Genomic DNA, 23,317 nt, shown 5'->3' on the forward strand with positions numbered 1-23,317 from the left:
GACATAGAAAAGTTTGCCTGGTAACCCTGGGGCTGCTCCATTGTACAAATACAGGGGGTCCCACTCACATGCATCCCTGGAGCTGTGCAGCACTGCTGTCTACTGTGGCCTTCCTCTTTCTTCATCCAGTCTATTATCATTTGAGAAAATGCCCCACCCCTTTGGCAAACTTCAGGTTAGTCTCTTAGAATGTGAGATCCAGAAGGGAGCTTTGAGTTCAGTGACACACTGTTCCCTCATTTTGGAGATGAGGGGTCCGCGGCCTGAAGAAGTGAAGTAACTGGTGCAGGCATCCCAGCAGAAGAGGCAGGACCTGTAGCCAGGGCTCTTGACTTCCTCTCCCTCTTTTCTCCCCAAAGAGTGGTCCAGAGACCAGCAGCTTGAGCAGATCTGGGAGCCTGCTGCAAAGGCAGCATCTCCAGCTCCAACCCCAGACCTGCTATATCAGAGCCTGCCTTTAAACAAGACTCCCTGGTCACTTGTATATACACATGCAAGTTCCAAGCACTGACCTTCACCCACCCAAGAAGAAACCATGGAGATCTCTACGTGAGCTCTTGTTTTCAGAATAACCCAAATTATCCCCTGCCCTCTGGAAGGAAAAGAATTGATGGGGAGAAAGAGGAGAGACTAATGTGTGCATTTTCAGAATCTACTCATCTGGGAAACTGTACCCTTCCAGGTGGACAGCCTCAGAGGGACATCCATGGGGCATGCTCATGTACATCTGGGGAGGTATGACCTCACGTCCTCTCTCATTCTCTTACTTGAGCAGGCTTTTGTCTTGACTTCTGCCTTACTGAACAGAGGCCCAGCCTCTTGGCTCCCCACCCTCTTGATATCAAGAACATGACCCTTTGAAGAGGGAGGAGGTCCTGGAGGAGTGAGGGGCCTTGGACTCGAACACCCTCCAGTGTCATCAGCTCAGCTCAGCTTACCGTCTCCTGCAGTCACTGCTTTTCAGGAAGAGGCTACAGCTACCCAGGTGCTATGGACTGAATATTTGTACACAAAATTCATATGTTGAAATCCTAACCCCCCAGTGTGATGGTATTAGGAGGTGGGGTCTTTGGCAGGTAATTAGGCCATGAGGGTGGAGCCCTTTTTTTTTAAATCTTATTGAAGTATAGTTGATTTACAATGTTGTATTAATTTCTGCTGTACAGCAAAGTGACTCAGTTATACATATACATGTAACTATTCTTTTTCAGATTCTTTTCCCATTTAAGTTATTACAGAATATTGAGTACAGTTCCCTGTGCTATACAGTAGGTCCTTGTTAGTTATCTTTCCCATATATAATAGTTTGCATCTGCTAATCCCAAATTCCCAATCCTTCCCTCCCCCACCCCACCCCCTTGGCAACCACAAGTCTGATCTCTATGTCTGTGAGTCTGTTTCTGTTTCATAGACATGTTCATTGGTGTCATATTTTAGATTCCACACATAAGTGATATCATACGGTATTTGTCTTTCTCTTTCTGACTTAGTATGATAATCTCTAGGTCCATCCACATTGCTACAAATGGCATTATTTAATTCTTTTTAATGGCTGAGTAATATTCCATTATATATATATATACACACACATATATATGTGTATATATATATATATATATACACATATGTGTGTGTGTATGTGTGTGTGTGTGTGTGTGTATATACACACTCCACATCTTCTTTATCCATTCATCTGTCGATGGACATTTAGGTTGCTTCCATGTCTTGGCTATTGTAAATGGTGCTGTTATGAAAATAGGGGTGCATGTATCTTTTCAAATTATAGTTTTGTCTGGGTAACTGCCGAGGAATAGGATTGATGGATCATATGACATCTCTATTTTTAGTTCTTTGAGGACTCTTCAAACTGTTTTCCATAGTGGCTGCACCAATTTACGTTTGAGGGTGGAGCCCTTGTGAATGGGATTAGTACCCTTATAAAAGAGGCCCCAGAGAGCTCCCTTGCTCCTTCCATCATGTGAAGACACAGGGAGAAGGCCCTAGCTATGAACCAGGAAGTGGGTTCTCACCAGACACTGAATCTGCCAGCACCTTGATTTGGACTCCCTGGCCTCCAGAGCTGTGAGAAATAAATTTCTGTTGTTTATAAGCCACCCAGCCTGTGGTATTTTATAGCAGCCCAAACAGACTAGGACACCAGGCAACAAGCTCCCTCTCCCCACTGAAGCCCCATAACTCTTTGGACCTCTCTTTAGGTTTGGTTTTATTTATAGAGGTCACCTCCACATCTCCAAAGCTAGATTGCAAGCTTTCATGAGGGGGGGCTTACTCTTGGGCATTGGAGCCCTAATCAGACTTAGTAGATAGGTAGTGCCGACCATGAATTACTGGAGAAGGACTGGTGAAGAGCACATGTCCAGAGTGTGGAGGCAGCCAGCATTGGGTCTTGTCAAGGATGCACCAGGCGCCCCTTGGTTCTGGGCCGACTGGCTGATGGTTATGGGCTGAACTGTGTCCCCCTCAAGTTCACGTGTGGAAGTTCTAACACCCCACTATCTCAGAATGTGACTAAATTTGGAGATAGTGTCTTTAAAGAGGTAATTAAGTTAAAATGAAGCTGATGAGTGGTCCCTAATCCAATCTGACTGGTGTCCATATAAAAAGAGGAAACTCAGACACACTGGAAGACTCCAGGGAGCACAGACAGAGGAAAGACGGTGTGAGGCTGCAGTGAGAAGGCAGCCTTCTACAAGCCAAGGAGGGAGGTCTCCAACCAACCCTGCCAACACCTTGAGCTTGAACTTCTAGCCTCCAGAACCGAAGAGAATAAATTTCTGTTGTTGCAGCCACGCAGTCTGTGGTTTTTTGTTACAACAGCTCCAGCAGACTAAGACACCCATGAATATGTATAGCAAACCAGATTCTGACTTACCAAGCAGACATTATTTTCCATTTCTGTGAAGAAATCCGAGCAATGTCTAGGCTCATCGTGAAAAACTTCTTCTCTTACTTTGTTATAAACAAGTGATAGAAGAAAACAGAAGACTGTGGAGAAAATGTAAAATTTTATCCCCACTGGAAAAGAATCTGCAGCATATCTGATTGTCTTATGGCTGAGGTCTTTATTAGCATATTTTACAGCAGGGAGTGTGTACACTCCCTTTTCCAGGCATAATTAGATTTCCATAGGAGCTGGAGAACCTACAGTGTAGGGTCTGATTTGATCTGTTGATTATTAGTCCACCAGCAATGTTTCTAAAATTCTATGCCTCAGGAGAGCAGCACTTGAAACACTTTTTTAAAAGGTAGTTATAGTGCATACAATCTCTTTTTTAATTTCAGTTTTATTGTGATATAATTAACACACAGCACTGTATGCATTTAAGGTGTCCAACATAATGATCTGACTTATATATGTCACGATTATCCCAATAAGTTTAGTGAACATCCATCACCTCATATTGACTTAAAATGAAAGAGATGGAAAAAGTGTTTTTTCCTTGTGATGAGAGCTCTTGGGATTTACTCCCTTAACTTTCATATATAACATACAGCAATGTTAATTATATTTATCATGTTGTGCATGACATCCCTAGTACTTATTTATCTTATAACTGGAACTTTGTACTTTTTGACCCCCTTTATCCAATTCCCCCTCCCTATTCCCTGCCTCTGGTAACCACAGATCTGATCTCTTTTTCTATGAGTTTGTTTGTTTTTGAAATACAATTGACCTACAACACTATGTTAGTTCCTGTTATACATCATACTGATTTGATATTTCTATACATTTCAAAATGATCACCATAGTTATGGCTATGTCACCATACAAAGATATTACATAGTTATTGACTATATTCCCCACCCTGAACATTTCATATCTGTGACTCATCTATTTTGCAATTGGAAGTTTGTACCTCTTACTCTCCCTCACCTATTTCTTTCCTCCCCCCGCCCCCCTTTCCTCTGGCAACCACCTGTTTGTTCTCTGTATCGATAACTCTGTTTCTGTTTTGTTATGTTTGCTCATTTGTTTTGTTTTTAGATCCCACATATAAGTGAAATAATACAGTATTTGTCTGTCTTCTGACTTATTTCACTTAGAATAATACCGTCTAGATCCATCCATATTGTTACACGTTGTTACAGATGGTAAGATTTCATTCTTTTTTATGATCAAGTAACATTCCATTGTGTGTGTGTGTGTGTGTGTGTATACACCACATCTTCTATCCATTCATCTATTGATGGGAATTTAGGTTACTTTCATATCTTGGCTATTGTAAATAATGCTGCTATGAACATTGGGGTGCATGTATCTTTTAGAATTAGGGTTTTTGTTTTTTCTGGATATATGCCCAGAAGTGGGATTGCTGGATCATTTGGCAACTCTATTTTTAGTTTTTTAAGGAACCTCCATACTGTTCTCCATAATGGCTGCACCAATTTACATTCTCACCAATAGTGTAGGGTGGTTCTCTTTTCTCCACACCCTCTCCAGCATTTATTATTTGTAGACTTTTTAATCATGTCCATTCTGACTGGTGCAAATGAAAGACTCTTGCTCCCGACATTAACCACCTGAACCAGCAGCTCTTGTTCCTGAATCTCCTGTATTCCTCTTGATTCCACCCTTCGTGTGTAACCTTTGTATAAGCTTTCCCTTTCTTTCTGGCATCTGTTCTGATCTTCTCCCCTGGATTCTTGTTAGCATCATCCAGGACTCAAAACTCTGCCCCAGCTTCTTCCCCACTTGTTCTGCTCTGCCAGCTAAGTGCCTTCCTAACAGACAGCTCTTGGTTATGTTCTTCAGGCAGTTAACAAACAGCCCCACTCCCAGTGCCAGCTCCGACTAACTTTCTAAGCTTTGGCTGGAGTCAACTCTACACTTCCTGTTAGCAACGAGGTAATTTTATTTGGGAAAAACTAAGATTTGGAGGAGAGATATATAAATCCAACAAGATGTTAGTCTGCAGACCTCACTTTGCACAGAGGTTATTTAGAAGTGTGTTGTTTACTTTCCAAATATTTGGAGATTTTCCAGATTTCTTTCTGTTATTGATTTCTAATTTAATTCCACTGTGGTCAGGGAATAAACTCTGTATGATTTCAATACTTCTAAACTTATTGGGACTTGTTTTGTGGATCAGGATAGGGTCTATCTCGGTAAATGTTCCAAGTACACCAAAATGAATGTGTACTCTGATGCCGTTGAGTCGAATGTTCTATAAATATCAATTTATAATGTTGGTTGATACGTTATTCAAGTATTCTATATTGTTTCTGAATTTCTCTACTTGTTCTATCAACTAACAAGAGGGGGTATTGAAATATCTAACTGTAATTGTGGATTTGGCTTTTTCTCCTTTGAAGTCTATCAGCTTTTGCTTCATGTACTTTGAAATTGTTTGTGGTGTACAATTAGGATTGTTATATACTCTTGATGAATTAACCATTATGTCACTGTTCAATGACTCTCTTTATCCCTGAAGTCAATACTTTGTCTGATATTAATATAGCAACTCTAACTTTATGTTAGGATTTGAAGTATATATTTCCTATCTTTTTACTTTCAACCTACTTGTGTCTTTATATTTAAAGTGGGTTTCTTCCCCTTTCTGAGAGCTTCATGATGGCGAATCATACTTCCACTTGCCACCATGCCAGGCCCCAGGCCCTACAAGGACATAAGGTCCATTATTCAGGACCTTGCCCTATATATCTCTTCATTTGGCTATTGATTTGTATCCTTTTTTAATAAATCAGTAATCTAGTGAGTAATAAAATAAATAAATAGTGTTTCTTGTAGGCAACACATAGTTGGGTCTTGCATTTTTCAATCCAATCTGATAATCTCTGCCTTTTAATTAGTGTTTTAGGTCATTTACATTTAATGTAATTATTTATATGGTTGGGTTTAAATCTACCATCTGGCTATATGTTTCTATTTTACCATCTTTTATTTGTTCCTTTGCCCCTTTTCCTGCCTTTTTAAGGATTATTCAAGTATTTTTAATATTCCATTTTACTGCCTTTAGCGGCTTATTCGATATCTTTCTTCTGTGTTTCTAGTAATTACTCTTGGGTTTATAGTATGCATCTTTAACTTATCACACTCTATCTTCAAGTAATATTATATCACTTTAGATATAAAATCCTTACAACAATGTATTCCATTTCTCCTTTCCTGGCCTTGTGCTGTTGTCATACTGATACATTTTACTTATACATGTTATAAACCCTGTGATACAGTGTTGTTCTTTTTGCTTTAAACAATATTTTAAATCTTTCAGAGATGAAAGAAAAGTGAGAAAGTCTTATATATTTACCCACACATTTACTATTTCAGTGTACTTCATTTCTCTATGAAGATCAAAAATTCCATCTGGTACCATTATCCTTCTGAATGAAGAACATTCTTTAATATTTCTTCTTTTTAATGTATTTATTTTATTTGTTTATTTTTGGCTGCTTTGGGTCTTCATTGCTGCACATGGGCTTTCTCCAGTTGCAGCGAGTGGGGGCTACTGTTCGTTGCAGTGCACATGCTTCTCATTGTGGTGGCTTCTCTTGTTGTGGAGCATGAGCTCTAGGCACGTGGGCTTCAGTAGTTGTGGCACAAGGGCTCAGTAGTTGTGGCTCGTGGGCTCTAGAGTGCAGGCTCACTAATTGTGGCACACAGGCTTAGTTGCTCCACGGCATGTGGGATCTTCCCGGACGAGGGATCGAACCCATGTCCCCTGCATTGGCAGGTGGACTCTTAACTACTGCGCCACCAGGGAAGTCCTCTTTTTTTTAATTAATTTTTATTGGAGTATAGTTGATTTACAATGTTGTGTTCATTTCTGCTGTACAGCAAAGTGAATCAGTTATACATATACATATATCCACTCTTTTTTAGATATTTTTTCCCATATAGGTCATTACAGAGTATTGAGTAGGGTTCCTTGTGCTATACAGTAGGTTCTTATTAGTTATCTATTAACATTTCTTATAATATGAATCTTCTGGTAATGAATTCATTCAGCTTTTGTATGTCTGACAAAGTCTGTATCACCTGGCTTTCGAAAAATGTTTTTGCTGGGTGTAGAATTCTCGGTTAATGGTTTTGTTTTGTTTGTCCTTTCAGTTCTTTAAAGAGATCATTTCTCTCTCTTCTGGATTGCATTGCCTTTAATGATTTGGTATGATTTGATATACATATACATTGTAAAAGGACTTCCCCCATCAAGTTAAGTAACTAGCACATCCATCACCTCACATATTTACCTTTTTAAAAAAGTAATCTTTTTTTTTTTTGAAGATGTTGGGGATAGGAGTTAATTAATTAATTAATTTATTTTTGCTGTGTTGGGTCTTCGTTTCTGTGCGAGGGCTTCCCCTAGTTGTGGCAACCGGGGACCACTCTTCATCGCGGTGCGCGGGCCTCTCACTATCGCAGCCTCTCTTGTTGCAGAGCACAAGCTCCAGACGTGCAGGCTCAGTAGTTGTGGCTCACAGACCTAGTTGCCAGGGCTCGAACCCGTGTCCCCTGCATTGGCAGGCAGATTCTCAACCACTGCGCCACCAGGGAAGCCTGTCTTTTTTTTGTTTTAAACAGCATCTCTTCTGCTGTTAATTCCAGCTGAACATTAAATTTTTTTATCTTGAGAAGTTCCATTTGGGTCTTTTTCATTTCTGTCATTTCTCTCCTCATTGTGTTTATCTTTTATCCTATCTTGAGCATTTGGAGTAAATTTATAATAGCCATTTTAATGTCCTTGTCTGCTAATTCTGTCACCTGTGTCATTTCTGGGTCTGCTTCTATTGATTTTTCTCTTCATGTGGGTCATATTTCCCTGCTTCCTTGCGTACCTGGTAATTTTTGTTTTGATGTCATACCTTGTGAAATTTCCATTGTTGGGTGCTGGAATGTTTTATTCCTTTAAATGCTATCATGTTTTGTTTTGGGATGCAGTTACTTGAAAACAGTTTGATCCTTCTGAAGCTTGTTTTTAAACTTTGTTAGGTGGGTACACAACAACCTTTAATCTGGGACTATTTTGGCCCCAATATTAAGGCAATATTCTTCTGAGAACTCTACTTGACACCCCATGTGTATGAAGGTCTTCCCACCAAGGCTGCCCCTAGCTTGATGTGAGATTTAGGTATTTTTCTGTCTGCTCCTTTCTAGTGGTTCTTTCTTGGCAGTTGCATGTGCTAGTCAGTACTCAATTCAGATTCAAGGGAAACCTGCTTCATACCTCTGGAGCTTTCTCTCTGTACATCTCTTTTCTTCATGGTACTCACCCTGTGAATTCTAACCACCTTGGACTCGCCAAACTCTGAACTCTGTCTCAACTCAGGGAGACCTGAGGCTCTGTTTGGGTTCGTCCTTCCTGTATTGTGACCTGGAAACTCTATTCAGGCAGCAGAATGGGCAATAGTAGGGCTCACCTTTTTTGTCTTCCTTCTGGCAGGGATCCTTATCCCGCACTATTATTTTCTCCTACCTGAAAACCGTTGTTTCATAAATCTTGCTTGGTTTTTGTTTTTTAGTGGCTTAAGGCCAGAGGGTAAATCTGGTCCCTGTTACTCATGCATGGCTGAAAGTAGAAGTCATCCACATTCCTCACTTGAAATATAAAAAGTGAAACTATGCAAACTGCAATGGAACTGTATGTGTTTAGAATTTTAAAATGAAAAGGAAGCACTGAGACCCACCTACATGGATGAATCATTTTTTATCTTACTCAGGGGAAAAAAAACCACCAAAATAAGAAGGGAGGAATTTAAAAATCCTAGAATTTTAAAGACACAAAAGATTTAAAAACCATCCAGTTCATCTCCCTCATTTGGTATATGAGAAAATGAAATCTGAGAGATGTTAAGGAATTGTCAAAAGTCATATTAGTAGTGGGAAGAGCTGGGATTAACCAAGTATCCCAATAAACAAGCCATTAAACCATGATACCTCTGTTCTGCCCCCAAATAATAACCATTTATCAAATACTCTTGAGGACAGTGTGTCAAAAGCATTCTTGGAAGCATTATTTTAAACTTCCTGACACCCCTATTAGTTTCAAGGTAGGTATTATTGTTATCATATTTTACAGATACATAGCCTGAAGCCGAGGGACTTCAGATGATTTGTCTAAAACAGTGGTTCTCAGGGGTCCTTGAAATACTTCTGGGGTCTGGTAGGTCAAACTTTTTTTTTTTTTTTTTTTTGGCAGTACGTGGGCCTCTCACTGCTGTGGCCTCTCCCGTTGTGGAGCACAGGCTCGGGACGCACAGGCTCAGTGGCCATGGCTCACGGGCCCAGCCGCTCCGCGGCATGTGGGATCCTCCCAGACCGGGGCACGAACCCGTGCCTCCTGCATCAGCAGGCGGACTCTCAACCACTGTACCACCAGGGAAGCCCGGTCAAACTATTTTTAGACTAGAATTAGGACTTTATTGCCTTTTTCTTTTTACCATGTTGACCCTTACATGGAAGGTTTAAAAACAAAGGTAGTAAAACCACGTGCACCTTAGCATGAACCAAGGCAATGCCAAACTATTCTAGTAACTATTGTATTTCTCACTCTTCTGCACTTGCAGTTAAAAAAAAAAAAAAGACCAGTTTCACTTTAAAATGTTCTTAGTGAAATATTATGTTATTAATTCTACTCATTATTGACCCTTAGGTAGATGCCAATTTATGTGACAGAACGGGGGGTACACTTAAAGCCCTTCTACTGCCTCGAAGAAAAGCACTTGTGTGGTTCAGTTGTGAGTTGAACTTGACACTGTTTTCATGGAACATCATTTTTGTTTGAAATGGCATTTGACAGACAAATTATGGTTAATCATACTTAGTTATATCATGGACATTTTCTCAAAAATGAACAAAATGAAACTATCACTTCAAAGAAAACAACTGACAGTATTTGTTGCCAATGATAAGCTGAGCTTTTAGGGGAAAATGGATATTTATAAAACTTGTATCTTCCACCACAAGCTTGACAGATTCCCAGTACTTCAAAACTTTCCTGGTGAAGTTGGTGGAGATATCAACAAATATGATTTTTAGTATTATATAGTGAAATGTCAACATTTGGAAGATCTGCTTAACCCAGTGAATGAATGTTTTCAAAATGACCAATGCCTGACACCACAATTGGTAAAAGATACATTCAGAGTATGAGATAGAAATGTATTTTAATGTAACAGGATATAAAAAAAATTCAATATGATTTCAGATTCCACACTGCAACTAATCTTTAAGAAACTACCACTTGTCAAGACTGTAATATCAAAGAAGAATATCCAGAAATGACCTAAGAGTCTATTAAAAGACTCTTCTGCATTCCACCTCTGTATCTGTGAGACTGTATTTTTTTCATATTCATTGTCCAGAAAGATTGCAACAGATTGAATGCAGAGACAGATAAGGGAATCCGGCTGTCTTCTATTAAGCCAGAGAATAAAGAGATTTGCAAAAGTGTAAAATAATGTCACTCTTCTTCACTAAATTTTTTTTGAAAAGTTTTTTTTCATAAAAATATGTTATTTATTGGGCTTCCCTGGTGGTGCAGTGGTTGAGAGTCCGCATGCCAGTGCAGGGGACACGGGTTTGTGCCCCAGTCCGGGAAGATCCCACATGCCGCGGAGCGGCTGGACCCGTGAGCCATGGCCGCTGGGCCTGCGTGTCCGGAGCCTGTGCTCCGCAACAGGAGAGGCCACAACAGTAAGAGGCCCGCGTACCACAAAAAATATATATATATATGTTATTTATGAAAGCATGTAGTGGGTTTATTATTGCCATTTAAAAATGAATTAGTAAATAATTATTTACAATTTTTCTTGGTTTTAATTTTGAGTACAGTATATATCAACCGATATAACCCACATCAAAAAAGCTCTTTAAGGTTCTCAGTAATTTTTAAGAGTGGGGTCCTGAGATCAAAATGTTTGAGAAGTGCTCATTTTAGATAACAATCCTGAGAAGTGGTGAATCCAGGTCTCTTATCTGTCTGGCTCTCAACCCACAGAACAACCCATGTTGTTTCCATGGCACAGTGTTACCTCCTTACCCAAAATTCTCATCAGTATTAAAATGGCAAATAGAATTGGGTCCCTAAAGCTTTATTTTGCAATTTTTTCCCACAATATTTAAGTTTTTCAATGTTTATTTTTGGTTTTGCTTTTTATTAAACTATAGTTGATATACAATGTTTTGTTAGTTTCTGGTGTACAGTAAAGCAATTCAGTTATATATATATATTCTTTTTCATATTCTTTCCATTATAGTTTATTGCAAGATATTAAATATAGCTCCCTGTACTATATAGTAGGACCTTGTTGTTTATCCTTTTTACATATAGTACATTGTACCTGCTAATCTCAAACTCCTAATGTATCTCTCCCCACCCCATTTCCCCTTTGGTAACCATAAGTTTGTTTTCTATGTCTGTGAGTCTGTTTCTGTTTCATAAATAAGTTCATTTGTATCATATTTTAGATTCCACCTATAAGTTTTTTGCTGTTTAGATATTTTTCTCCAGTAAAGCACAAGTTTCTTGTCCCTAAAGCTTTAGACCTTCATGAGGGTTTCAAGATGACTCTTTCTGGCAATAGTAGAAAAATGAAATGATGTTGCTCTGTACTCAGCTTATAACAGAAGTAACAATATACTGGGTTGTCTCTAAAGCCCCCAAAGTTGGGAGGTGTTCTTTATTAGGTTTTAACAAACAGTAGTAAATCTGATTATTTGCCTCCAGGTTTGTATTCCATGGTGCTAAGCCCCAAGAATTAAATCTATGTTTTTGGGGGGCCAGATTTGCTGGGGGACATTCTCAGAAGGAAATCTTGCATGCCCCTACGCAGCAGTGCATTCTCAGCAACCTCCCTCAGGCTCCTGTGCAGCTTCTCCATCTCCTTGTATTCACTTTTGACATCTACAGAAGAGCAGAAAGTAAGCATTAGGAGTTAGTCCTTTTCAGAAATGTCCCCAGAAAACAAATCCCCCAAGAATCCTGTTCTGACCTCGGTCACCTGTCCCAGAATGTGAGCTTGAGAATGGAGCTTAGAGATCAGACAGTCCAGTCAATATGTTTTATAAATAGCTCGATCAAACCAGGCATTCTTGCTCTTACCTTAAGGCTTATCTCAGCATAGGGGGCACCTTGAAAATAAACACAAACCTACCCATAAAAAAGGTCTGGGAAATCACTGAGTCTTTACAAAGGCCTCATAAGTGCTCAGTGGAAGGAGATACAAAGCACACCCCACACAAAACCTCCCCCAAGTCTTTTCCAGGCATCTCTCTCCTTCTCCGATCTCTCTCCCCACAGCTGTGCCCGTTCTAAGTGAATCTGCTCTTATTTTTGGCATCTCAGGTTCTTAGCCCATGATCTGCAATCAGATGGTATCCTTTTGATGGTTAACTTTATGTGTCCACTTGTCTGAGCTGTGGTGCCCAGATATTTGGTCAAACATTATTCTGGATGTTTCTGTCAGTATATTTTTAGATGAGCTTTACATTTAAATCAGTGGACTCTGAGTAAAGCAGATTGCCCTCCACAATGTGGGTGGGCCTCATCTAATCAGATGAAGATCTGACTAAAACAAAAGGCTGGTTTCCCCTGAGCAAGAGGGAATTCTCCAGTAGACTGCTTTCAGACTTCATCTGCAATGTCAGTTCTTCCTGGTTCTCCAGCAGACTGCTTTTGGACTTGAACTACAAGTCTTTCTTGTATCTACAGCCTGATGGCCTCCCTTATCAGATTTTGGATGCACAAAACTGCCATAGTTGCATGAACCAATCCCTTAAAATGATCTCTTTCTCTCTATATATATGGACATACATATACATTCTATTGGTTCTGTTTCTCTGGAGATCCCTGACAAACACAGTCCTCTTTGAAGGGACACTTCAGACTGACCTTGGGGTTGGCTCTGGCATTGCTCCCGAAAGCCTCTCCATCGCCCATGGCTCTATATGCCCCCCATCATGACTCAGACCCACCCACCCTGAGCTGGCCAGTGATGGGAGCCAAGACCTTGACCAAGAAGGGAGTCAGAACCCTGAGTCTATTTGTCTTTCTCCTGAGTCTAGAAGGTCTCCCATTTCCCACTGCCTCTTAAATCGTATTTATCCTTCCAGGCTCCATTCTAGGGCCCAGCTTACTTGAAGCTACCCCAGTGTCCCAGCCCTGAAGAACCACTGTCTCCTGCACTGTGGGAATAACAGTCTGGTGCCCAAGTGCATCCCCTCTCTCAGGTTTTTGTTTAAATGTCACATTTCCAGTGAGACCTTCCCTGGCCACCCTGTCCCCTCCTCCGGGACCTCTCTCTCTCCTTCCCTGCTTTATTTTTCTCCATAGCATGTATCGCTCTTTGGCTTGCCACACACTTTATTTATTCTGCTTCCTGCCTACCTTCTGCCCTCTGGGTTGTAAGCTCCATGAAGGTGGAGATTTTTGTCTGTATTGGTCACCGCTGTATCCTGAGTACCTAGAACACTGCCCAGCGCCTAGGAGGGGGCTGTGGTTTCTTGTAGAGTGAACGCATATGATCTGCTATTGTGATTTACAGTCTTGCACATCTTGTCTTAACAACCAGCTAAGACTCAGAGCAGGCACTGTTTCAGACCTCTTTGGTACCTGGCACAGTACTCCCTACATAGTGTATATTCACTGGTGATGGGAAGAAAAGGAGACGGTCTTAAATTATGGCAAAGAGTAATTTACATCAAACTCAGGGGAACATCTTCTGTCTGTGAGACCTGGAGAGTCAGAAGACCGTTGACCACTTTGAGGGGGGTGTTGGTTTTTTGGGGGTTTTTGTGGGGTTTTTTGCGGTACACGGGCCTCTCACTGTTGTGGCCTCTCCCGTTGTGCAGCACAGGCTCCGGACATGCAGGCTCAGCGGCCATGGCTCACGGACCCAGCCACTCCGCGGCATGTGGGATCCTCCTGGACCGGGGCACGAACCCGTGTCCCCTGCATCGGCAGGCGGACTCTCAACCACTGCACCACCAGGGAAGCCCTGGGGGGGGTGGTTCTTAAAAGAAGACACGATTGGGTGACTCTAATCTTAAAACAGGTTCAAGACAGATGGTCATGGGAAAGACCAATAAAGTGCAGTGCAAGGGTGTCGTATCTCCTTCCCGGAGACCATTAGGAACAGGTTAGATCGCCGTCTCACCAGCCAGAATTGGGAGAGAACGAGGATTTCCAAAGAAATACGTAAGTGCAGGACAGATCTTTAGAAGCGGAAATTATGGCTTTTTCTTTGGAAATAATCCTGACCAATTTCACCCTGATGGACTCACCAAAGGCAGCAGCTCTTTTTTTTTCCAAGCAGGCAACTGTGCACATAGTTTAAAACCTAAAAGACCCACTGCAAAGCGAGTCTCCACCCTCCCCATTCTCCAGCCTCCAGTTTCCCCTCCTTAGAGGCAACCAGTGTGACCAGTTCCTGTGCATCCCATGGAGATTTTTCTGCATATACAGATACGTACATATGCTTTTCCTTTTTTTCCTCTCACAAATAGCAACACATTACATGCTTTTTTTTTTTTTTTTGCGGTATGTGGGCCTCGCGCTGCTGTGGCCTCTCCCGTTGCGGAGCACAGGCTCCGGACGCACAGGCCCAACGGCCATGGCTCACGGGCCCAGCCGCTCCGCGGCATGTGGGATCCTCCTGGACCGGGGCACGAACCCGTGTCCCCTGCATCGGCAGGCAGGCTCTCAACCACTGCGCCACCAGGGAAGCCCATTTTTTTTTTTTTTTTTTTTTTTTTTTACTTTATATCTTGGAGCTTGTTTCTTACCGCTACGTATAAAGCTGCTTTTTTTTTTAAATTTTATTTATTTATTTATTTATTTATTTATGGCTGTGTTGGGTCTTTGTTTCTGTGCGAAGGCTTTCTCTAGTTGTGGCAAGCGGGGGCCACTCCTCATCGCGGTGCGCGGGGCCTCTCACTATCACGGCCTCTCTTGTTGCAGAGCACAGGCTCCAGACGCGCAGGCTCAGTAATTGTGGCTCACGGGCCTAGTTGCTCCGCGGCATGTGGGACCCTCCCAGACCGGGGCACGAACCCATGTCCCCTGCATCGGCAGGCGGACTCTCAACCACTGCGCCACCAGGGAAGCCCAAAGCTGCTTTTTTTTTAACCAGTTGCAAGGTCCTCTACTAGTGGCGTAGCTAAGTGAGCTTAACCGTCATGACCCCTAAGTCTACGGATGGATCTTTGAGGTCTTGACACCACGAACAATGCTGCCCTGAATAACCTTGTGCACATGCCACTCTGCCATGTATGAGGATATCAGAGGATAAACGCCTAGAAGAAGGATTGCTGGGCCAAAGGATGCGCACATTTTTAATTTTGCTAGAAATTGCCCAGTTGCTGTTTGCACCAGTTTACACTTTCCAGTTTACACCAGGGGACCTGGTGCAGCCCATGGTGTGAAGGCGAGATGGTTGCCTGTACCACATGCCCCTGGTGCTGCATCCCCAGCTTCCTGGTGGATGAAAACAAACCTTCTCCACCACAGCCAGAAAATGAGGCTTCTCGTGGGAAGATATCAATCTAAAAGAATGGGTGTATGGAGACACCAGGACAGAGGTATGGATTTGAATTTGCCACTTTCCAGCTATGGATCCTCGGCACATTATCTAAGTTTCTGTTTCTGCATCTGCACAATGGAGCAAGAATGCCTGCCCCTGAGGGTGAATGTAAGAATGTGGTGAGACATTGTACACAAAACCCGAATATAATGCTTGGTCTCAGCTGGGTGCTCAGCATCGGAGGGGGAGTCATAATGGTCCTCATCATCTCCATCCCTTGCCCTAGAAATTCTTCCTAACTGAATTTCTTTAAATCCAGCAAAGAGCAACCACAGTTTGTGGGGGGAGGGGTGTCGGCATCATCACCCTTCATGCAAAGGTTGTGTGTATTTACCTGCAAGCTCCTTGTAGAGCCCATCCCCCTGGGACGAAGCAAGGGTCAGCATGGTGGTGATACTCCCCTTTACCTTCTCCGTGATTCCATTCTACACGACAAAGGACAGTCATTCTGTTAGGAGGGCACAGCTAAAGGGAAAGGAATCTCATGAAAGGGACCCCACCCAATCCCCCAGCCAGAGAGTGTTAGCGACTGGGGTTGCCTTTTGGCAACTTTTTCAAAGTTTGCATTTTGGCAAATTTTTCAAAGTCAGATCCAAGGGTGGACCACTTGAGAATCCCCTGGGCGACCAGGATCATCAGGACAACATTTCTGAGGGGTCCCACCTGCCTTTGTATGTCCTTTCCTAGACTCATGGAAATTGTACCTCTGATGCTGAATGACCAAATCAGGAGTAATGAGGGTGCACAGAGGCATGGTGGGAGGAGAACAGCCACCACAGAGACAGAAAAAGAGGCAAAGTGAGGGTCACCGTCCCACTGTCCTATCATGCATTTAGTCACTGCGTAAATGTTTGCTGACCTCCTGCTTTTCATAATACACCATTAATATATAACTTTCCAACTACCTGAGAAATGTCTTCTTGCTACTCGCAGTCGTTCTATCAACTAAAACCAGTTTTCCTCTTCTAAGCATCTCTTGCCTCCCTTTGAAAAACACTGGACTCTCCACTAGCCTGACAGAGCCTAGTTTTGAACCTGCATCTTGAACCTGACTCCAAGTCTTATGGTCTTTTCTTCAATGCACCAGGCTGGGAACCCAAAGCTCTAATCTCGGCTGCATCTGTGAACCTTGTTCTAGTACCTCAGGCCCTTGGCCTCAGCTTCCTTGTTTGTGAGATCAGAGAATGGGAGCCCTCTGTGGTCTTGCCCAGTTTCACCTTCATACTTTTGTACACGCTCAGCGTGCTAATCATTTTTCAGTGGAATTGTTTTCTTGGGCACCTTAGGGCCGGTTTTTATACATTCCGTGGGGATTGGCAGCTGTAGAGTTTGGCAAATTTTCTGCAAGTATTTGTAGTCGGTGGTAATATGTTAAATGATGGAAACTAAACCACGCCTGGTAAATGAGATACCTCTTAGCCTGGTCCAGGAGATATTACATGCCTTGTATTGTGGAGAAAGGTATTTTCCATAACTGTGGTGATGCGGGGAGAGGAGATTGTGCAGAAGCAGGTTTCAGGAAGCAGACTGGTTCAGAGGTGGACGGAAATAGCAAGGAGCCGGGGTCCTCAGGAGGTTGGGAGAGAGTCAGCTAAGCCTGGACTGAGGCTGATGAATTTGGAAACCCTATTGGCTTGGGGCCTGGGGGGAGGGGGCAGCCAACAGTACCTTGGACTAAAACAAAGAGTTTATATTACCTGGGGAGGGGTTGGAAAGCTAAGAGACCCAGGGCTGGGATAAGATCATCCAAGCGTACTTGACAGAAGCACTTAGGTTTGAGGAAACTGTTAGGAACTGTCTCCTGAGATAGTGTCACACCTAAATCTATGCCAGGGACTGACCTATAATAGTTGACTGGCATTTATCTATTGGTATTTTATGTAGACAAGTCATTTTCCCTCATTTAAAAATGAAAATCTGTCTTAAGATTATGCTATTGCCAGAGCCAGGTTACCTGGTCCCAAATCCCCGCTCTGTAACTTACTAGCTGTGTGACCTCTTGATACACCTCTCTCTGTCTCAGTTTTCTCATCTGTAAAATGGGAACAATAATAGTATACTTCACAGAGTTGCTGGGGATTCAATGAACTCATGTTTGTGAAGAGCTTAGGATCCCCTCTAGATAGTACAGTTGTCCTAGTGATGACTCAGTAAAGAGGAAAGAGGCAGGAGAGAGCTGGAGGGGCTGCATTTCTGAAGCCACGGCCTCAGAGAGAAGCCCGAGCCAGCATGTGGTGGCAGTGGAGGCTGGCCTCCTCCCCAGAATCATGGCCATCGGTTGGACCCTCTCTGGAGAAGGCATCCGGCTCTATTTGGGCCCAGACAACTACTACTTCTTCTGTCTTCTGTACCTGCTTCCTGTGCTCCCCCAGGAGCCTCTTTGAGACTGGAATTCAAACCATGGATGTCAAATACCTTCAGCTGGTGAAATTGGTGCTGCATCCTTTCTTGAGCCCGTTCAAACATGCCCTCGGCCACCTGCCGGTCCAGCCCTCTTCTGAGGACATCTTTCATTCTTTCACATGCTTTTTTGCCCGTGATCTGAGCTGCCTCTGGCAAAAATGATAGTCACAGTCACAGCACAGCAAGGACTTGCTTAGAGACCTTTAGCATCAGAAAGACAGATAAGCAAACAGGGACTTCCCTGGTGGTGCAGTGGTTAAGAATCTGCCTGCCAATGCAGGGGACATGGGTTCAAGCCCTGGTCCGGGAAGATCCCACATGCTGCAGAGCAACTAAGCCAGTGCGCCACAGCTACTGAGCCTGTGCTCTAGAGCCCACGAGCCACAACTGCTGAAGCCCACGTGCCACAACTAGTGAAGCCCTCATGCCTAGAGCCCGTGCTCTGCAACAAGAGAAGCCACTGCCATGAGAAGCCCGTACACCACAATGAAGAGTGGCCCCCGCTCACCGCAACTAGAGAAAGCCTGCATGCAGCAACGAAGACCCAACGCAGCCAAAAATAAATAAATAAATTTATTTTTAAAATAAAAAATAAATTTAAAAAGCACATTTAAAAAAAAAGACAAGCAAACAAACTATACACACACACACATACACACATATATATTATACATACCTACATACATACACTTATATATATTCATACATGTAGCACCATTTTCTACACCGTGGAAATAGAATAACATGATACAAAACACTAACTCAATATTTAGATCATTTTCATGTTGAAAATCTAATGAGTGAATTAAGCAGAAGCTTCCAAAATTCCAAACTCACACGCCCACCCCAGAAAAAAAAAACCAGTGGGACCACCAAACCAAGAAAAAGCTGGAAAGTGAATTTACAAATACTTAAAGAAAATAAGAATGAGAATTGGATAATGGATTTTATAGTTTAATTAGCTGAGATGCAGCATGGAGAGAAGCAAGGTGTCTAGATAAAGGGTGGACAGAAAGAACTAGAAACACACAGATAGAAATGGTTCATGAATGACCTCTCCCCACACCCTTGCAATTGTTTGGTTTTAATTTGTAGACCGAGAGTGTTATGGGGACTTAGGACACGGGAGGACAAATACTTTGAAGAGGGAGCAGCAGACAAGGATGCTAAAGGAGCCGACAGACCCCGGAGGAGGTGGAAAAGTTACTCTTGGGGGCCCACCTTCGTAACAGGGCTTCAGGTCGTTCTGAACAGAGGTGCTGAGAGACTCATAAATCCTCCTCTTCTTTCTGAGGATGTGTCCCTCCAGGCCTCCCAGGATGGCGCTTATCTGAGAATCCAGTTAACAAAAAGCCATTTGTGACAATCCCTTAATAGAAACAGGGTAGGGGTTCCCATGTACGGCCACCGCCTCCTCTGCCCTGTATTATCGTTGGCTGTTCACACGTCTCCGCCACTGTGAACTCCACACAAGCAGGAGCTTTATCTGAAGCGCTTTTATATCCCCAAGTGCTTCCCACAGTGCCGGGCACCTCAGAAAACTTGATAACTATATGCAGAGTCAAACTCGGGTGCATGCAAGCTGCTGGGATGGGGCCTTTGGGGGAGGGTGGGGGAGGCACAGGCGATTTCTCTAGTGTTACCCTGTAACTTGGGCTGGGCCTGTGCTGTGGACTGAATAGTCATGTTCCCCCAGATTCTTATGTTGAAATCTTAAACCCCAATGTGATGGCATTAGGAGGTGGGGCCTTTGGAGGTGATTAGGTTTCAAGGAGGGAGCCCTCCCAATTGGGATGATTCCCCTTATAGACAAGGCCCTGTCTGCCATGTAAGTACACAGCAAAAAGTTGGCCACCCGTGAACCGGGAAGCAGGCCCAACCGGACACCAAATCTGCCTGCGCCTTGATCTTATACTTCCAGCTTCCAGAACTGTGAGAAATAAATTTCTGCTGTTTATAAGCTGCCTGGTCTACGGTATTTGTTACAGCAGCCCAAACAGACTAAGACAGCCTGGACTAAGAGAATGAGTCACAGACAAGAGTCTTGAGGACTCAAAACTAAAAAATGATCTGCAAAAAAAGACACTTCTTTAAACTTCACCGCTGTGGATAATACTTCATGATATTGGCAAAAATGATAAAGAAGTCAGTGAGAATGTTACAAGTGGATTCAAATGTTTATACTTCTAAGGATTCTTTGAAGATTCTTCTTGGGAACTGGGGCTACTTGACAATCTCAGCATTTACTGTTGCTTGCTTCTCAGTGGGACAAAGCTTGCTACGTCTGTAGCAGACTCAGGACCGCTTCTCTTTGCCCCATCCCACTATGTTCTGTATCCCACAGTGCCTGCTATAAGGTCCACCCAGACCCTGGACACTCCAGGGAAACAAGTGGGAAAAGACAGGCAACCTCCAAAATCCTGCTGGGAAGAAAACCACTACCCAACCTCGCTGCCCTCTTCACTTTATAAGGATCTTACCTCCTGGATCAGGAAACTCTTTTTATAGCTATCATATTTCCAGCCATTTCTTATCCCAATTTCCGTCATCTTCTCCTGCAGAGAGTGCTTAAAAGCATCTATGTGGGACATCAGAGCTGAACCATCAGCGGGCTTCCCAGACCTACAGGGGAAAGCACCATAACATGTTAAGAGACAACGGTGGCTACTGTGGGGTTAAAACAAAGAGGAAACTAGCTGGTATTCTTTTACTCATTTTTAAGAGAAGGCGGACGAGATCTAACAGTTATAAAATTCCTATAATGAAGTCCGTGCAATGATGTCCATTTTACAGATGAGAAAGCTGAGGTTCAGAGACAGTAGCTAATGTGTTCAAAGTCACGCAGCTAGTAAGTAGCAGGGCCAGACCTTGGGCACTGATCTGTTTAACCTCAAAACTCATAGTCTTTCTGCTGCCCAGGTGTTCCCACTTGGAAGGATGGGACGAACTACACCTTAAAAGATGGGTAAGATTTAGGGACGTGAAAAGAAGGAGGAGGTATCCTCCACAGGGACGACATAGTGAATTAGGTTTCAGGACCTCCCAGGAATAAGAAGCATCAGGTGAGTAGAGGAGAGGGCAGAGGCTTGAAGTCCTAGCTCTCTACTTATGAGCCGGGTGACCCTGGGAAAACTATATGATTCCTCCGAATGGCAGTGTGTTCACTTGTAAGAAGACCAGAGCCACTTCAGAGGGTTATGGGGAGGATGGGATGACATGATGCATGCAAAGTGCTTAGTACAAGTTCCTGGTACATCTCAGTTGCTCTTTGCTGTCCTCAGGCTGGTTAAAGCCAGGGGTTGACACTGACCCGGGGGTGGGGAGAGATGGGAAAGGCCAGTTGGAAGCAGGTGGAATGTCTTGAAGGCCGTTCCAAGGAATTTGGAGTCTACCCTACAGATGTGTAAACAGGGGTGGGTGAGTGTAGGTAGAATAGCAGGATTCCAAACAAATTTAAAGGAAGGTTGGGGGCACGGGGATGTGGGCACTGAGTAAGAACTGAGCAAAGGTAGAATGGCTCAAACAGGAGAGCGTGGTAGGCCAGGTGAAATGCCAGGGGCAAAGGAGGGAGACTGGGGACAGGCTGGGGATTAGGAGAGACTGTTTCTGTGGATGGAGAAAAAGATTGGAGGTCAAGGAAGAAGGGAAGGACGGGGCACTGTGAAGGTTCAAGCCCCCCACCCCACACCATGTGTGAGCATGCTGTGTGTCAAAAGCAAGCAGAGTCATCGTGAGCCCCTTTTCCTTTTCTCATCAGGGAAATTTATGAAGGCCGTGTGTTTCCTTAACTCCACACTCTCCACCCAAAATACCCCTGTCCTGGGCTCAGCTCTATAAGAAAATGGATCCCCAGTGCATGTAGGAGATATTTGAAAAATAATGGGAATCATAATATTAATCTGAAAGCAGCATCTCCAGCTGCACTCCAGGTCACCACGGGAAACTTTTTTATTTTGGGGAGGGAGGAAATTTTTAAGTAAACCAAACTAAGGCTTTTGTGTTTTGCCAAAGACTAAGTTTTCCTCCTCAAGTTGCAAGCTACTCTGGACCCTTTCAGGTCCAAAGTATAAATACTTAAAGATGAGCGTTCTTCGGATGTTTGTTCACAGAGGATCCAAGTGAAGGATCCTTTACCTAAAAATGCCTCCGAAAACAGGATCAATCTGTTCATAGATGGGCTGTGTGATGGCTTCGTTCAGATCTATTCTCCCAAGAGTCCTGGAGGCATAGATACCGTTTTTCAGGCAAACCGCTTTCAGAGTCTGGTGAAAACCCTGGTTTCCTTTACTCCTCTGGATAATTAAACAATAAGATAGTGGAGTTAGTAGGTGTTACCTAGAATTCATGGGATCAGAGTTGCACTGCCTTTGGCCAAACACCATTACCAAGAATCACAGGGAAGAGTAGAGACATGATCTTTCAATGTATTATTAAGCTACACAGAGAGGACAGCAGTCACACCTCAAGTTGGCGGGTGCCCCTGCCCTGGGTTCCCAAAGCATCCTCTGCTCTCTGCTTACATACAGCTTTGCATTTGTCTCTTTACTCATCAGGCTGCTAAACTGGACCATCAGCTGGTTCAGATCAGGCCCGATGTTTCATCCAGCGTGATGTCCTCACCATCTGGTCCTGGTGTAGGTCATGCTTGATAAATATGTGCTAAATGATCAGTTATTCAGTGAAAATGTGCTCTGACTCTACCGCGAGTATGCATTTTAGGTTTTCCAAGCACAGCCTCGATGTTTTACACTTTTTATTAAATATTTGATAAAATGTAACTTGATGTGTATCTCTTTGTAATATTTTCTCTCAGAGACATAAACTCACACATCAGAAGAAAAAAATAATATGAAGCTAGAGCTATAAGAGACTTGACAAATTTTAGCCACATGGTGATTGATCCTCAGTAAAGAGAATAAAAAATACATTTGCACTGACTGAAATTTCAGTAGAGGCCTTTGTGATCATTAATCAATGATATATGTTTTAAGGGAATATGTTTTAAGTGAATGGCCATGTAGCATGGTACAACTGGCATCATACTATCTCTATCCATATTTATCTTCCCATATCAATCTATCATCTATCTCTATTTTAATATTCTGCCATTTTTACTTAATATTATAACATGAGCATTTCCTGAATTCATTATAAATACTTCCAAAAAATTATTTGAATAACCACGTAATGTCATATGGATGTATCATAATTCACTTTAGCATTCTCATATGATTAGACATTTAGGTTATTTTACTATGTTACCTAAAGATATGATGTTAGTACATACATGTCTGCCCAAATATCTGATCGCAAAGGCAAGTTGCTTATCAAATAGGAACGCCCTGGGTTGTGCCCA

General features: G+C 42.8%; 1 protein-coding gene across 1 annotated transcript in view; it reads right to left on the reverse strand.

The window, feature by feature from the left end:
* Positions 1-11,677: 11,677 nt before the first annotated feature.
* Positions 11,678-23,317, reverse strand: part of NUGGC (nuclear GTPase, germinal center associated) — a 48,427-nt gene continuing 36,787 nt past the window's right edge. Inside the window, exons 14-19 of the mRNA XM_082616378.1 lie at positions 22,096-22,253; positions 20,442-20,583; positions 19,183-19,291; positions 17,974-18,110; positions 15,893-15,983; positions 11,678-11,882 (exon numbers count right to left, since the gene is read on the reverse strand). Of these exons, the coding sequence (XP_082472504.1) occupies positions 11,743-11,882; positions 15,893-15,983; positions 17,974-18,110; positions 19,183-19,291; positions 20,442-20,583; positions 22,096-22,253 (777 nt within the window). The 3' untranslated portion in view covers positions 11,678-11,742. The remainder of the gene's footprint in view (positions 11,883-15,892; positions 15,984-17,973; positions 18,111-19,182; positions 19,292-20,441; positions 20,584-22,095; positions 22,254-23,317) is intronic.

Source organism: Mesoplodon mirus (assembly GCF_964341445.2).
Source record: "Mesoplodon mirus genome assembly, chromosome: 1".
Lineage (NCBI taxonomy): Eukaryota > Metazoa > Chordata > Mammalia > Artiodactyla > Ziphiidae > Mesoplodon > Mesoplodon mirus.